The sequence below is a fragment of the Mirounga angustirostris genome, unplaced genomic scaffold, assembly GCF_029215605.1.
Source record: "Mirounga angustirostris isolate CCGP_5_RB_7025 unplaced genomic scaffold, mMirAng1.0.hap1 SCAF_9, whole genome shotgun sequence".
Taxonomy (NCBI): Eukaryota; Metazoa; Chordata; class Mammalia; order Carnivora; family Phocidae; genus Mirounga; species Mirounga angustirostris.
This window is the reverse complement of record NW_026991717.1, coordinates 49104967-49121771: the sequence shown is the minus strand read 5'-3', so window position 1 is coordinate 49121771 and position 16805 is coordinate 49104967. Positions and strand designations below refer to the sequence as shown.

The window sequence follows — 16805 nt, the reverse complement described above, 5'->3', positions numbered from 1 at the left end:
GTCTTTCTACGAGTATCTTCACTTCTAGACTATACACAATGTATATTCAGACAACAGGTATGAAAATCGGGTACCCCCCCACTGTAAATTAATTAAGCTACCAACAGAACCTTAAGGATTTGGTAAGTAAATACCACTCTTAAGGCATGGTTTTACCAAACTGAACTAACTCAGTTTCAGAACCTAAAGAAATCACCTTCATCCATAGTTTATCACTAAGCATGGATATAGAACATAACTGGGTGGGGCGCCTGGGTGGCTCAGTTGATTAAGCATCCAAATCTTAATCTCAGCTCAGGTCTTGATCTCAGTGTCCTGAGTTCAAGCCCTGTGTTGGAGCCTACTTAAAAAAAAAGGTGGGGGGTCCATAACTGGGCAGTCATTGGAAGTTTCTTCTGTGGGGGAAACAAACTTGACGTCTGAGGAAAAAACTCTAGATAATAACAGTCAGAAGTCTCCCAACAATGAAGTTTACCAGTTTAAAAGCCCCACACAATTACAGACGCTCCAGATCACTTAGCAGTGACTCACTCTCAAATATGAAGAGACAGCCAAGGTTCACCAGACACGTGAAGAAAAATGCCCAATAACAAAGAGAAACAAAAAACAGTAATAGCAAAAGGACCCATAAGAACCAAAGACAATGCAGGACTCATAACAAAACTTGAAAAAAAAAAAAAAAACCTGAAGTAAAACATTTTCAAAGAAATAAGAGATTGTATTTACAAAACAAGAATAAGAAGGGGGAATCATCAGAAAACAAGATAGAACTTCAGATATTTAAATAACCAAAAATTTTAAAATTAAAAAGAAGGGGAAATTTGGGGAAAATCTTCCAGAAAGATTTGGAAAAATAAGGAGGCAAAGAAACAGAAAACAGGAGAGAAAAGTAAATTGTAGGAGCAATCCAAGAAATGCAAACTTCGGCTCATTGGAATTCTAGGAAGAGAGAACAAGAGAAAAAGGCAGAAAGGGAATTTTCAAAGAAATAACATCTGATTTTTAAAACAGGCACATGTTATCCTGATAGAAATTTAAATTAATTAAAAATTATATAGGCAAGGGGCGCCTGGGTGGCTCAGTCGGTTGGGCGTCTGCCTTTGGCTCAGGTCATGGTCCCAGGGTCCTGGGATCGAGCCCTGCATCAGGCTCCCTGCTCAGTGGGAGGCCTGCTTCTCCCTCTCCCACTGCTTGTGTGCTCTTTCTCTCTCTCTCTCTGTCAAATAAATAAATAAAATCTTAAAAAAAAAATTATACAGGCAATCACATATCTCAGAGTTTAGGTGCTCACCTGCTTAATGTAGGTATATGGACATTATTGTATGTTATACTGTATCATACTGTAGTTGGTTGTTGCTGTTGTTGTTGTTTTTAATAGATTCTACTGTCTTTTCATCTAAATTGTAAACTCTTCAAAGCCAGGAATAATATTTGCCTCTCATGGCAGGCACATATTCTATTTCTGATAAATACTTGTTAAACTCATTTGCTTTGAAGATGACTTTAGTTTCCATTAAGCTCTGTGACTCTTTAAGAGGGTTCAGTCATTCAGCCTTGGTACAAAAGGTAAAGGTCATTCTTAGCTAAAACAGTTACTTGAAACTCCAGGAACAACTCTGAGAATCCAATTCTTAACGTTGTTTGGAATGAAGTCACTCTATTAAACAATGATAAATTTAAAGCTGGTCAAATGGCCTTTGTTTAAATACCCTTAAAAGTTTTGGCTCATTCAATCTTCTTTTCAGAAAACTTGATCTGAGTCTCCATCTAGACACATAGTTCTATGGTACCAGTTAGTGGAATATGTAGGCTATGAATCAGACTCCACTGTGGAAATTAATCCTTGAGTCACGATCATAATATTCCATTGGCATCCACCCCAGGGACAAGGTATTCATTTAAGAGTGCCACTCTTTCATGCAAAGGATGAAGCATCAAGTAGCTCCCACTCATCATTACAGTCATCCCTTAAATATCCTAGTTTGGTTATCTGTTTGAGCAAGGCTGGCTGGTCGCCCTCATCTATCAGGATTCTCCAGTCATTTCTACCATTCCAAAGGGTCCCTTGGTTTTGATCATTAATTTAATTAATATTTATTGAGTGTCTGTTTTGAACAAGGCACTGTTCTAGATACTGGGAATATAGCAGTGAGTAAGACAAAAAGTCCCTGATTTAGGGAATTATATTCTAGTAAAGTAGAACCCAGAAAAGTTTACCTATTTGCTTAACCTTTTCTCTAAAATTCTCTGATCAATTCTAGAAAATATACATTTGCTTGTCTGCTTGCTTGCCTATCTATTTCTATCTCCCTATCTTTTTTCTTGCTACGCTTCCTTTTCCCCATTTCTTACCTGAGATATTTAATATCTTATTAGGCTCCCTGAAATTAGGCTAAGCCACAAGCGCTACAAAGTCTACAAAAACCCAGCTACCAATAAGATTGCTTAAAGTGCTCCAATGGAAGGACAGGTCCTAAGATTTTCATGTCCTGATTTATATTTGAGAAGTAATATATGCTTGAAGCATTACAAAGTTGTATGTAACGGATCTCTAAATTTTCTCCTTATAGAACTATCAAAAGGATAGTAAGCACTGATTATATATGGTTTTTCAATTCATTACATAAGCCAGTGTAAGATTTAAAAATTCTTGGTAGTACCCTAATTGATGCTGCTACAGGAAAGCATATTGAAAAGATTCAAAATGTTCACAAAGAGGAAGATAGAAGATATTGCTTGAAAAAGCCAAAATACTTAAGAAACATATAACATTTCAATTGTGTATTTTTCAAATCGCATGCTGAGAGGGGAAAAAACTAATGTAGGCAACAATTTTATAAAAACAACATAGACCAGAATTACAGCCATTATAAATTTAAGAGATTCCCTTAGGTAGAACCACAAATGTTATAGACTAATATTTTTAAATTCTTAAATGAAACTAAAATGTAATCCTGGAAAATTTAATAGTCAGAATTCTACAAGAGTCGTATTAAAGTTCTTTTGTGAGGCAAGTAGGCAACTTTGCTCTTGAATGTTCCTTGGTCCAAACAATCTCTTTTATATTACATGGTCTCAATCAATAATGAGTCTAATCATGGTCTCAATCAATAATGAGTCTAATGCCTAAGTAGATTTAAAATTCTTTGCAAATTATTTTGACTCTGGCCACAGTATACCTACATAGCTCTGCTGTATGTAAAAGTGGGAGAAGGACTCATTGGATAGTTCAACTATAAACTGTATTACTGTTCTCATACAAGAATGGTCTTCTCAAAATGTGTTCGAGAAATTAGCAGCATTGATACAACTTAGGAGCTTGTTAAAAATATGGAAAAGGAGCTTGTTAAAAATATGGAACTCTCAGGCATCCCAGACCTACAGAACCAGAAACTGCATTTTAATAAAATCTCCAGGAGATGTGCACGGACATGAAAATTGGAGAATTACTGGTCCAGTTGACAACTTAAGGCATTTTCCAGTTGCAATCTTCAAAGCATGAGAGGGCAGCTTGCCAACAAAAATTTGAGAGAAAAAAGGAAGTAGTCCTGGATAACATTATTTTAGCTATATCATAAAATGTTATACACTCAGCTTTTGTAAGGGGGGTAAGGGGGACAAATGATAAAAAAAATCTGTTAAGAATATTTCTGTATTTAACGAACAACTGAATTTAAAGACATTGTCTGTTGTTCCACCAATATCCTTGATGGATATTGGGTTCTTTTTCTTGGTAATATTTTTTTCTATTTATGCAAATCACACAATGTTTTACAGTTTGATGGTTTTGTAATACATCTGAATCAAGAGAAAGCCTGATGTTCCCCCCACTTCCCACCCCCACAGATATCCTAGAGCCTAACTTGAAACATGTGGATTCACTTGGTCAAGATGTTCTTTGTGTTACTAGCCCATGAGTTGAACTACAAGGTACATAAAACAAGCTACCTGTTTGCGCTTTCAAGTTCTCAGATCTGCTCTAGTTCTATCTAAGAAGTTTTGTTAAATCTCAGGGTAGGTAAAATTGCTTTTCAACAACTGCTCCCATGTCGGGACAGATTCGCTCACCTCTTGTTTTGAGATGCTTTCTTGCATTGCTAAGTGTCTGTCTTCATCTGACTATAGTCTTCCAGTCTCACACATGGCAAACAAAGAATTCAGAACCACACACTTGAGCAATACTTCAGGTATTTCCTGGACATGCTGACAAGATCACTGGTTCCCTTTCTTGGCACTCATTCACACCTGCTAACCACCCTGCTGACCTCAACACACAGGCTAGCCACACACAGAGACCCTGCCCAGCCCCTTCTGCCCAAACAGGCTCCCGGTCCTGACTTCTCCTGCTCTATCTTGTTCACTGTCACCCAAATGCAAAGGGACAGTGGGTCTAGAAGGGGGAGTCCTCACAACGGCTAGTACCCGGTGGGCTCCATATCCTGGAAGAAGCCCATGACAGAAAGACAGAGATGCCTACTCTCCAAGTAGTTTGTAGCAACAGCCCTTAAACCCTTACTTGCTTCCTATGGGGAAGCTCTGTTTTTGTTTCATCTCCTTTTTGGTGGTAGAGAGGGGGATGAAAAAGTTAAGAATAATACCATTCAAAATGAGCTGTGACTATTCATAGGCAGCATCAAGTTTGCACTCCTGTGTGTTGTTTCTTTCATCGTCAGATTACTGAATCTCCATTTCTGGTTTCCCTGCTTATACTCACTTATTCTATAGTTCAAATGTAAAAGAATAGAGAGCTAGAAGCCCCTTCTTCCCCTGAGCCTAGGCTGCAATATCTTCATGGACAGAGAATTAGTGCATTTATATCCACCCAACACGGTGCCTTCTACATACCAGCCATTAAATATATATTGTGCCCACACTAAGTCATGCCTGTTCTGTGATACTGATATTTCTCTTCCTTACCTGTTTCATTCTTTCTTCAGCCCGGCTTTCGTGCTGTCCCCCTGATCCCACTCTTGCTAAAGTCACCACGGACCTCCTAACTGCCACGGATGCATAGGTTCTGTGGTGCTGCATGCTACCCTTCTTGAATTTTCCCTTCCCTTGACTTCTGGGCTTCCCTGCTCTCCTGGCCTCTCTACCCCTCCAGTGGCTCTTTTCTTAGTCTCCTGATTATTTCTTCTTCCGTTGTCTCCCCAAAGTTGGTTGTCCCCAGAATTCTGATTTACTACCCCCTCCCATCTCACTTTTATGCTTTTTTGGTTCATCCTTAGCTAAGGCCTTGACTATATTTGTAAGTCCCAAGCTACATTTCCAGCCCTCGCTTCTCTCTTGAGCCCTGATCCTCCATCTCCACCAGCCCCACTACCCTCTCAATACATGAACCTAATAATGCATGATTTCTTTGTCACCCTCCCAATTTGCCCTTCTCCTGGATCCTCCATCACCTTTCACACATCTAGCCTTGCACGTACTGCTGTTTCTACCTAGGGCAACGATTCTCAACAGAAGTCAATTTTGCCTGTGGGGGACCTTTGGCAATATCTGGAAACATTTTTTGATTGTCACAACTAGAAGAGAGGGGTGCTACAGGCATCTAGTGGGTGGTGGCCAAAGATGCTGCTGAACATCCTAAGGCACAGGACAGCACCCCCACAAGAAAAGGTATCCAGCCCAAAGGTCAGTCAATAGTGCTGAGATTGAGAATCCTTGCTCTAGAATATCTTCTTTGCTTTCTCTGCCTGGTGAACTCCAACTCACCTACCAAGACTCAGCTCAAATGTCACCACCTCTGTGAAGTCTTCCTCTATCAACCGGGTCCTCTCCTCCAGATGAGTATTCTTGCATCTTTCTCACCTTCTCATACACACCTCTATTTTAGCACATTAGACATTAGGCTGAATTTCTGTTTGTTTACCAGCATATCTCTATTACTAGCATGGGAGTTCCCCCAAGGAGACCATATTTTATTATCTTTTATTCCCAGGGCTTGGGTCAGTGCCTGGCAAATAATAGGCACTCAAATGTGTGCCAGATGAATGAATTAAAGAAATAATATCTACAGAGAAATCCAAAGTGTTTCTGAAGCAAACAACTCATCTCCCTGAACCACTCTGAAGTTAATATTCTAGTTCCTCAGTTCTAAGAGATATGCATTCACAAGTGTACATCTCTTAGCAAATTTCTAAAATGGGTCACTCACATTGTTATATCACAGTTTTAGAGTCAATATTTATAAACTATATTGGTTTTTATAGGAAAGGTTAAGTGTTGTTCAAAATAAATTTAACCAAATGTCTCTAAATATTCTGCTGAAGTTAAGAGGAGCTGAGAAAATAATGCAACACTAAAACAAAAACATATTTAAAACATTTATTTTAGGAAGAATAACTAAGTAAATTATTGAAATGTATCATCTTGAGATTAGTGTTAAAGGCTTTGAAATAATTGAGACAGTGTTTTTTTAAAGTTCTACTACACTAGGCTTAAACAATTTACCTACCCAGGATGAAGCAACAGGAAATGAAGAAAAAATTTGTAACAAAGAAAAAATGTAAAGCCAAACTTTTGGATAAAAATGTGCATCTATGTGAAGAATGGAGGACATGTACAAACTTGGGCAAAATGCTGAAGTATTTTAAATAATAGGGTAACAAAATCTCTGAGCATCCTAACAGTATAACATAGGAGATTTAGAGAATAGGAAAAAATAAAATAACAACTGAGTAAACTGTTCCTTAGAGTTTAGACAACTGAAGTCATTTTTATAACTAGATAAAAACTACTTCTTGACTGAGCTGACAAAATATTACAATGTTAAAACATCAAATATCTACTTTCAGATCAAAAGTCATTACACAGCCTTTACAAAAGTAATATTGTATTTCAACAAGTATATATAAGAAACATATGCCAGTTATTGTTACGTTCTTTGATAGCAAATAAATAAAACAAACATTATCATGCAGACTAAAAGTCCCACTTTCATTCTAAGTTGTAAACACAGAACAGAGCCCTGTTGCAGATAGGTAAAAGTTCTCACTAGATTTTAAAATATCAGCCATTTATGAGCCGTTATTATAGAGAGCTAGAAACTGGATACTATGCTGCTAGACACTGGTAGCTAAACACAAGAAAAGAATTCATAGACTCTCAGTGCTTTAGAAACCAGGGTCCCTGACCAAAGCAGTGATTTAATTTCACGGCTGCTCGGTACAGATAGCTGACATTACTAAATGCTACTCTAATATCAACTTGTTAAATGTGAATCCAGACTCAGCATATCAGAATACTAACCCAGACTAACTGGAGTCATGGGAAATATTTTGGGAGCTGTTTATTTATAAATGAGTTACAATATACCACTATAATTAGACTAATATATAATTATTGATAAACACAGGATTATTTCTAAAAGCCCAGTATTGTTGCCACTGCTAAGTTTAGAAAAAACATTAGCATTTTCTTTTTAAAATAAGCCTTTACCAATCAATTAGATCAATTTAGATCTAGTATATGTTGAATTTAATGGTCACTGTATTGCTTACCAATACTTTTATATAGAGTTGTTTAATAAACATTAAATGGAGGCACAAATTAAAGCTCTCCAGCAAACTACACATTTCTGAACTATTTATAATCCAATAATCTACCAAAAAACAGCATCTGCACAAAGCTAGACCTTTGGCTGTCACAAAAAAACAGTTAAGTTAGCTTACCTAAGTTAAATAAAACCAATAAAAGTGTATATTTTTAGCTATGCAGAAGGCATTTAGTCACACTTTATTAAAAAACATTAAAAATACCTTTTTCAAAAGTATCATTAACAACAAACTATAATATTACCACAAAATCAACTATTTTGAGGCTAGGTCTACAAATATATTTATCTATAAATATTTCTAGGTTACTTATTCCTTTCAGATTTATTTCATTTAATGTAAGATAAGTTTACAAGGTACATGTAATTCAATTAGCAAATTATTAATATTTTTCTTTATAGAATCACTTCATTGCTTTCTTTCAGGGGGCAAAACAGTTTCATGGATTATAATCTCCTCAAAACTGTTTTTTTAAAAGTTTTATAAATAAAATAATACTAAAACATAGATCAGAATTTGAAATCTGATCTTTATTCATCTTTAGTAAAGTAGTTGCTTAAATTAACATCTGGGCATTGGGTAACAATAATTGTATTTATGAGATTTGAAAAGAGGGAAAACTATCAATTACTTAATATTTTATTTACCTAAAGCTACTTGTGCAGAAGTTTAAAAAAATTTTTTAATATAGATATTGAGGTTTATATAAACACAGATAAACAGATAAGAATTTTTCTCCCCTAAACTATTATGTACTGTCATCTAGAATTAGTTTAGCCAGAAAAAATTTTTTAATTTCCTGGAATCTGGCAAGACCTTCCAAATAGAGAAATTTTAAAAACCTACTTAAGTTCAAATACTTTGGAAAATCTATTTAAGTTCAAATACTTTGGAAAGGCTCAACTATATAAAAAACTTTTTGGTTATGATTCATTAGAATTAAATGACTAATAAACAAAATTATCAAAATAACAAATTAATAAGGTAACTAGAAGAGTATGGGAAATGCCTAGCAGTTGAAACCAAATTCAAAAAACATAAAATTTAGAATTCAATATTGTTGAAAGACCAAGTTACATTTTAGAAGGCAGTCTTAACTGGTAGCTAAAGCTAGAGGAAAATCGGGTGGAAACAAAATTCCTGTGGTTAAGGGTATATACAAATGCAAATGCCATTTATTTTTCCTCTGCTTTAAACATGCAGCACAATCGTTTTTTATCAATGTTCCACTAAATACACATCTTTTAGAGGAACATTTTCTCGGGTTCATTTGTGACAAGATTTTCACATTTTTTATGCAGGCTTTTTATTGTTTAATATTTTAAATAAGTATTCTATATTTTACCTTATTTCACAATGATTAAGGAGGGGAGAATACTAAATGAACATTTTTGAAAGAGGAATAAAATATGAAGTTAGACATTAAAATGCTATGTTACCTGAAGAAAAAATTACCAAAGTAAAAATGTTATGAAATAAATTATTATTTAAAGCTTGTTTTATGCTACAGAAATGTCTCATGCCTTAAATCACTTTGGAAAGTTTTTTTTTCTTTTTAATGCATATTTCCAACACTGGTAAAATAACAAATAGAGTGAAAAACTATTGGGGGTTCTTCAGATTTGCAACTATAAAGTTATGACTATAAAACACTTACTAGCTAAGTTATAATAAATTTTAACCAAATATTTCATAAAGTTGTTCTAGTATAAATTAACATTTACCAGGACCAAAGGAAACTTACCTTACAAGAATGCTTTAAAGAATTAGATAGTTCATTTGTGAAATCTCTGTTACTGTCTCTTGATACGTTATCAACTTTATCTTCATTTCCAGATGCAAACTTTATGAGTAATTGTGATGGTCCCCCCTTAGAACAATTGTGCTTAAGGCTGGATAAACAGGAAACATTTGGATAAGTTCCTCCCAATGAAATACTTCTTTGTAAAATAGCATGGTTTTTGTTTATCTGTAAATTTGGTCTTTCCAACTGTCCATTGATATTTATTTGGTAATCTATGTTTTGAGAGGATGGTAAACGTGCAGATGTCCTCTGCATAAGCTTAATGCACTCTGAATCAGAATTAAGCTTCATTTCTGACATCTCTGGTTTACAATCACCATTTGCTGTTTCACAATCTAATGTAGTTGCTTTTTGTTGGCTGAAATGCACTGAGACACAAGAATATCCTTCAGATGACTTTTCACAGACAGTCTGATTCGGACTATTACTTGCAATAGCAGTTTTCTTTTGTAATGAGCCCTTCCCGTGAAGTGGTCGTATGTCTCTTACTTCTCCGGGAGTACTCATTGTTTTAGATAACCGAAGTCCATTGACAGCTGTGGAAAGAAATGCCTTAGCACTCGTCCCATCTTCACTGTGGGCAATTTCACTAGGAGAAATAATAAACTGGTGTGAGGTTTGATAGGATCCTTTGCTTGGAAGAATATCTGTACTTGTTGGAGAAGTTGGTGGGGTATTTGAAGGACTCCCAGGAAAAATGACTAAAGATGAACAACGTTTCAGTGGAATTTTTGAGTTCCTGCTCACTGGCAATTTCATAATTTCTAGTCCACGCTCCAAGTCCTCCTGGACAAAAGGAACAGTACTTGGACTTCTTGAAAAAATTTCATATGGAGTAGTATTCCTGTTTGGCACGCTTCTCTTGGAGGTGCCGTCAGAAGGTAGATCTCCACCCAAAAAAGTATCATCAGTTGGTGGAAAAGTATAACCACTGCTGTCACTGATGGTACTGTTTGTGTAGGAACCACCACTCGTGATACTTGTACATGATCCATAATCACTACCTTTGCTGCTGTAAGACCCATTCTCACTGGTGGAAAAGTTACTAAGGCTACCACTGCGAAGGGCAGAACGGCTTACAAGGTTACCATCACTCACAGCGTTCAGTTCATTATCAGCCCCAGCATTGTTGTAAATGCCGTCCTTGAAGACACACGTCAACGAAGCATCATCCCCATCATCTAAGACATGGCTAGGCTGAAGACATCCACCGTACCTTGTCGGCTGTAGCGAAATCTGCAGACAGCTGCTCTTTTTATTAACATTTTCAGGTGAAGGAACAGATGATCTTTCCTGAGACTTAAGGTTTTCCTGTATTAACGGAGTTGGTGCAGTCTGTCTAGGAGTCAGCTTCATTTGAACAACATTAGACGCTGAAATCCGGGTTGGCCTTTTGAAGTACATGTGAACATTGCTATCCAAATCATCTCCGGAGCTTTCTGACAAAGGATAAGTATTACTTCTTCGGGCTGCAAAGTGCAATCGTAAGCTTTGTGCCATTTGTTCTCATTTCCAAACATGTTAAGGGCTGAAAGTCATGACAAAGATCTCTGTCGGTAGATAGGCTAGCAGCAGCTGCCCAGCATCGAAGGAAAAAATCATTTGTGGTGCCTAAAAGAGCTCTTAAGTAGCAGTCTTTATCTTAAGTAAAACCTTAGATACCAGCTATCATAGAAAGAAAAAGACGACCCATTCCAGAGACTGACGTTTCCAAATATTTTGAATTGCTTGTAGTCAAAGTGCCTTCGCTTACAAAGCACTTGATTTCCAGCGACCTTGAAGCGGAGCTCGGCTGCAGCACTCTGCGTCAAACACTGCCAACCTTGTTTCAATTATACCTTCTCCAATTTGCATGAATGAGTAACACAAGAACAACAATCTTCCAGCGTTTCAAGTTGAAACAGTATTTTTTCACTCCTGCTCTACTAAATGAACATTTAACCATGTGAATCACGCCTATACTTTCTCCAGCAGTTCCACCACTAATATTTTTACCCATAGGGATAGAATTACAGGAAGTTGGTAGGAATGAAACCCCATGTAATTGAGTATCAAATAAAGGGTTGAATTTCCAAATAGCAGCCAAACTAGGAATCTCGTCAAGTTAGTTAATGTAAAAAGGCATATATTCTGTTAATTTTTTTTGAATGAGTAAAGTCAAACAATCGTATAAATTTGGAAGTACCAAAACTTTGGGGTGAGTTAAAACTCAAGCATTAAATCAAATAGATAAATATTCTAGCTTCCAAAACACTACTTAGGAAAAGTGAAAGCTTAAGGAGAGAAATACAAAATTAGCCTAGTAATACTATTGAAAAATTGAGCACAGGTCTGAGAAAGAAAAGTTTAAGAGAAGCTGTCACCAAGCATTTTCTCCTGTAATTTTAAGGCCTTTTCCAGCCAAGTAGTACAGTCTTTAAATGATGCCATTTATATTTTGACTATAAAAACTCTGCCAAGAAATAGCCTAAGCAAACATTCCATTAAAAATATATGCAGATTAGACAGAAAAACTATACCCCAATATAGTTTGGGCACACAGGATATTTTATTCCACTGTCTCTGCAATTCATTCATTTAAGAGAGTGTTGTGGTAAGTAAAGAAGTCTAAAAAGGATTTAACACATCAAATAAACATATCTCAATGCCAATTCTGTTCTGAAAACTCTAAGAGCTCTTTGCTGGCCCCTACTGGTGTGTTGAAACAATCCATTTAGCTGTTTGATATCTATAAAGAAATACAAACCATGCTGCATATTTCTTTGTATAAACAAAGTACATACTTGTTTACATTTTTTAGTACTAGCCTTGCCCTAGAGGTGGAATTACCTACTACTGCTGATAAAGCTCCCACAGTAGAGAACAGTAGACTGTTTGTCCTCCTAGAGGTTGTGATTTTGTATATATATTTTTTTCTGCTTTGTATTTATTTAACCTTTACTTTATTTTCAGTTTACTAGGTAATAAAAGTTTAATATTTTAATTTCTCCCCTAAATGTCATAGACCAAGGTTAGTATTCTACTTGAAAGAAACAAATTTATTTTTAAATAATACTCTAGGGTATATTTAAACCCCTTACCTGAATTTTATAGCTGGAACTCCAGTAATAAATATATACTGGCTCATTCATAGGAAAGTAAAAAGTAAAATAGTTCAGTTGTTTACACCACATGGTACTACACCCAAGTTGTATTTTTCTAAGTAAGATTTTTTTTCTAAGTAAAAGTAAATATGTAAAACATATACTTGTACTTTGTTTAAAAAAGAAAACGCCTTAAGATAGATCTGTTCTCAATCATAATTTTCTAAACAGTATTTTTAATCAATTAGGAGATGATGAAATAGAAATATGGAATTTATGAAATTATATTTCGGACTAGGATGATATAGTACTATGTTTTAGAATGTGTACAATAATTATAAACTTAGCAATAAAATTATTATGTTATTTTGGTTTTATATAACCTACCTCTTTTATGATTTTACAGACTTCAGTAAATATTCCCCTGTAATCCTCTCTCTTTATAGAAGAAAGAGTCCCAATCTTTTCACTTTACCTTCAAATGACTTCAGCTTTTCTTCCTGAATTAAGTTAGGGGTCTCATAACTCAAAGAATGGAACACTTCTAAGAGGCTAACTAATGAGATCTAACTGCTCATGCCTGTGGCCTAAAGCTTCTAGTTAACAGGCAAAACTCCTCTGGTTGTTGATATAAAATAATGAGCCTCAGACATTTGGCTAGATAAATGTTTTCTCTTTGGTAAGCTTCACTAGAAACATCAGTCTCATGTGCCCGAACTAGATTTCAAGCTTCCAGAATGCCAGGACCATAACTACACTTTTCTTCTGATCTTCCTGGGCTCATGCTGGGCACAAAGTAAGCACGAAGTAACACCAGAGAGGAGGCTAAATGGGTGGATGGTCACCACACTTACTCTGACTGGCTAATGCTTTCTTTCAGGATTTTTTTTTTTTTTAAGTTGATCCAGCTATTACTTCTGAAGAAATATCAAAAAGCACCTTATGACCCAGCAATTGCACTCCTGGGTATTTACCCCAAAGATACAAATGTAGTGATCTGAAGGGGCACATGCACCCCAATGTTTATAGAAGCAATGTCCACAATAGCTAAACTATGGAAAGAGCCTAGATGTCCATCAACAGATGAATGGATAAAGAAGATATGGTATCTACATACAATGGAACATTAGGCAGCCATCAAAAAAATGAAATCTTGTCATTTGCAATGACGTGGATGGAACTAGAGGGTATTATGCTAAGCGAAATAAGTCAATCAGAGAAAGACAGGTATCATATGATCTCACTGATACGAGGAATTTGAGAAACAAGACAGAGGATCATAGGAGAAGGGAGGGAAAAATGAAACAAGATGAAACCAGAGAGGGAGAAAAACCATTAGAGACTCTGAATCTCAGGAAACAAACTGAGGGCTGCTGGCTGGAGTGGAGGGGGGTGGGAGGGATGGGTGGCTGGGTGATGGACACTGGGGAGGGAAAGTACTACGGTGAGTGCTGTGAACTGTGTAAGACTGATGAATCACAGGCCTGCACCCCTGAAACAAATAATACATTATATGTTAATTAAAAAAAAAAAAAAGAATAATCATCAGATTTTAAATTAAAAAAAAAAAAGCACCGCAGCTGGACTGGACGAGAAGGAATGATGATTAAAAGTTTTCAAGGAGGGCTTCAGCCAAGGGAAAGGAAGGTGAGAGAATCATAAGCACTTCCCAGCCTGTCAGTCTGAGTTTCAGTTGTAGAGAGGCTCAACAGTTCATGCTGCCGGCTCTGGGCTGGGATCGTACAGGATCTATGCCACCACCACAGCAGTTAAGTGGAGAACCTGGCGCAAAATGTAGCTCCTTAGCCAGATTCCAAAAGAGGAGCATCAACCCTCAACCTAAGTGGAGAAGAGCTGGAGAGTGGTGACAGCCCTTACCTGGGAGGAATCTACGCAAGTCCTGAAGAACTTCACCTTCTAGAACGAAATGGATCATGTCTGATGATCAGATTGAAACTCAGGACCCCACATTCTGGGGTGTTTGGTTATTGATGATATACACAGAAAATAACGTGATGATCTAAATGTCAGGAATCGACTCTGGATAACCCTCATCATCGACTACAATGTTGAAGGCCAAAGTCCACTGTGATGATTTTTAATTGTACGTGTCAAGTTGGTTAGGCTCTTTTGCCCAGCTGTTTAGTCAAACAGCAGTCTAGATGTTGCTATCAAGGTATTTTTCAGATGTGATTAATATTTAAATCAGTAGATTTTGAGTAAAGCAAATTATCCTCCATAATGTGGTGGGCTTCGTTAACAGCTAAAGGCCTTAAGAGCAAAGACAGGTTTGCTGAAGAAGAAGCAATTGCACTTCAAGATTACAACATAGAAACCCTGCCTACGTTTCCAGCTTGCTGGCCTGCCCTACAGGTTTCAGATTCAAGACTGTGACATCAACTCTTACCTGAATATTCAACCTGCTCTCCCTGTCCCACAGATTTCAGACTTGCCAGCTTCCACAATCACATGAGCCAATTCCTTGAAACAAATCAATATCTCTCTCTCTCTCATTCTTCCTGGTTCTGTTTCTCTGGAGAACCCTGACTAATATGACCACTAAACCTGAGAAGCATAATTATCTCCATTCAGAATATAGAATATAGGCATCTCCTAAAGCTTCAGAGGCTGGATGTGTGCAGGTGTATCTCTCAGGTCAGTGACAAAGAGCATGAACTTTTGCATTGGTGGGTAGAATTTATGTCAAGGCACATCATTCTGAAATGTCCCATTGTGTCATCACCACCATGATCACCATCATCAGACTGCTGGTTTATAACCCTTAGGTCTTAAAACAAGAGGGATATAACCCTCTCTTTTTTCAAAACAAACAGCACTTATATTGCAAATATTTCCCAGAGGACTAGAAATTGTTTCTGCTTAAAATTTTATCTGTGCCCTTCGCCATACATTTCCAAAGATAATTTGCTAGGAAAAGGATATGTTCTTAATTCAGTTGTGAATGCTACAGGGGAATAATCATAAATAACATTTACAGTGGCACAGGACATTTACTGCTATATAGTCAAGCCTGTTAGTCTACCAATGGCTAGAGTTTCTATAACATCTCAGGTGATACATACACTTCAGTTACCTGCTAGGACTAACAACAAATCAGAGGATTAGAATGACACACACCACCCTGTTCTAATTATTTCTTGCTTCTTGAGAAAAGCTGTATTTCTAATCCCAGTTGATACCCTAAATGGCACATGTTAACATGTCACAGAGGAATGTATTCAGTGATGTTATTTTAATAAATTCAAAAATATGCAAAAGGAAACTATACTCAGGGATACATATATACATGATAAACAAGTTTTTTATAAGCAAAGAAATGATAAGCACAATATTCAGGACAGTGGCTACTACTTGTGGAGGAAGAAAAGGAGATGCTACTGGGGAGGGGAATGGTGGGGGGGGTTGTAGATTTTGGTAATGTTCTAGTTCTTAAGTTGAGTAATAAGTGCACAGATATTTGTCTTATTATTTAAAACAAGGATTTAGGGGCACCTGGGTGGCTCAGTTGGTTAAGTGTCTGCCTTTGGCTCAGGTCATGATTCCAGGGTCCTGGGATCGAGCCCTGCATAGGGCTCCTTGCTCAGCAGGGAGCCCGCTTCTCCCTCTCCCTCTGCCCCTCCCTCCTGCTCTTGCTCACTCTCTCTCTCTCACTCTCTCTGTCAAATAAATAAATAAAATCTTAAATTAAATAAAATAATGATTTATATTACTTTTTTTGTGTTTATTTCATGATTTTAAAAAACACAAATACGAAATTTCACCTGGTCCCATCTAGAAGGGAAACAAATCTGTAGAGACAGAAGGGGAAAAAAATCTCTATTCTATAGAAAAAACAAAAATACAAATAGAAAAGAAAAAGCTCTGCACCTGACCATATTGATAACCAAACATCAACATCTGTCATGTCACTCAATCTTAAAAAGTTAGACTGCAGGGCGCCTGGGTGGCTTAGTTGTTTAAGCGACTGCCTTCAGCTCAGGTCATGATCCTGGAGTCCCAGGATCGAGTCCCGCATCGAGTCCCACATCGGGGTCCCTGCTCAGCAGGGAGTCTGCTTCTCCCTCTGACCCTCCCCCCTCTCATGTGCTCTCTCTCTCTCATTCTCTCTCTCAAATAAATAAAATCTTTAAAAAAAAAAAGTTAGACTGCAGTTAGTGATGAAGTCTCCTTTGGCAATAAAAAAGCACTTTTGCTTATTATGATTGCTAATTAATAGATTTCATTTGCAGTATTTTCCATTACTAGTATAGTTATCATTTCTTGAGGGGGGAAAAAACATGTTATGTAGTCCAACACTAAAAACAAATTTTAAAAATCCAGTTTCTTAAAAAAAAAAAAGAA

The 16805-nt window shown here is 36.7% G+C and overlaps 1 protein-coding gene across 9 annotated transcripts in view; it reads right to left on the bottom strand.

Moving 5' to 3' along the window:
- Window positions 1-16805, bottom strand: part of NEDD4 (NEDD4 E3 ubiquitin protein ligase) — a 121115-nt gene that overhangs the window by 59367 nt on the left and 44943 nt on the right. The window contains exon 1 of one of the 9 annotated variants that reach the window (XM_064570439.1): window positions 9301-12025. The exons of 7 other annotated variants lie outside the window; for them this stretch is intronic. In XM_064570439.1, the coding sequence (XP_064426509.1) occupies window positions 9301-10860 (1560 nt within the window). In that variant the 5' untranslated portion in view covers window positions 10861-12025. Of the gene's footprint in view, window positions 1-9300; window positions 12026-16805 lie in introns of those variants that run through there. One more of the 9 variants, XM_045900027.3, reaches the window with a different exon arrangement.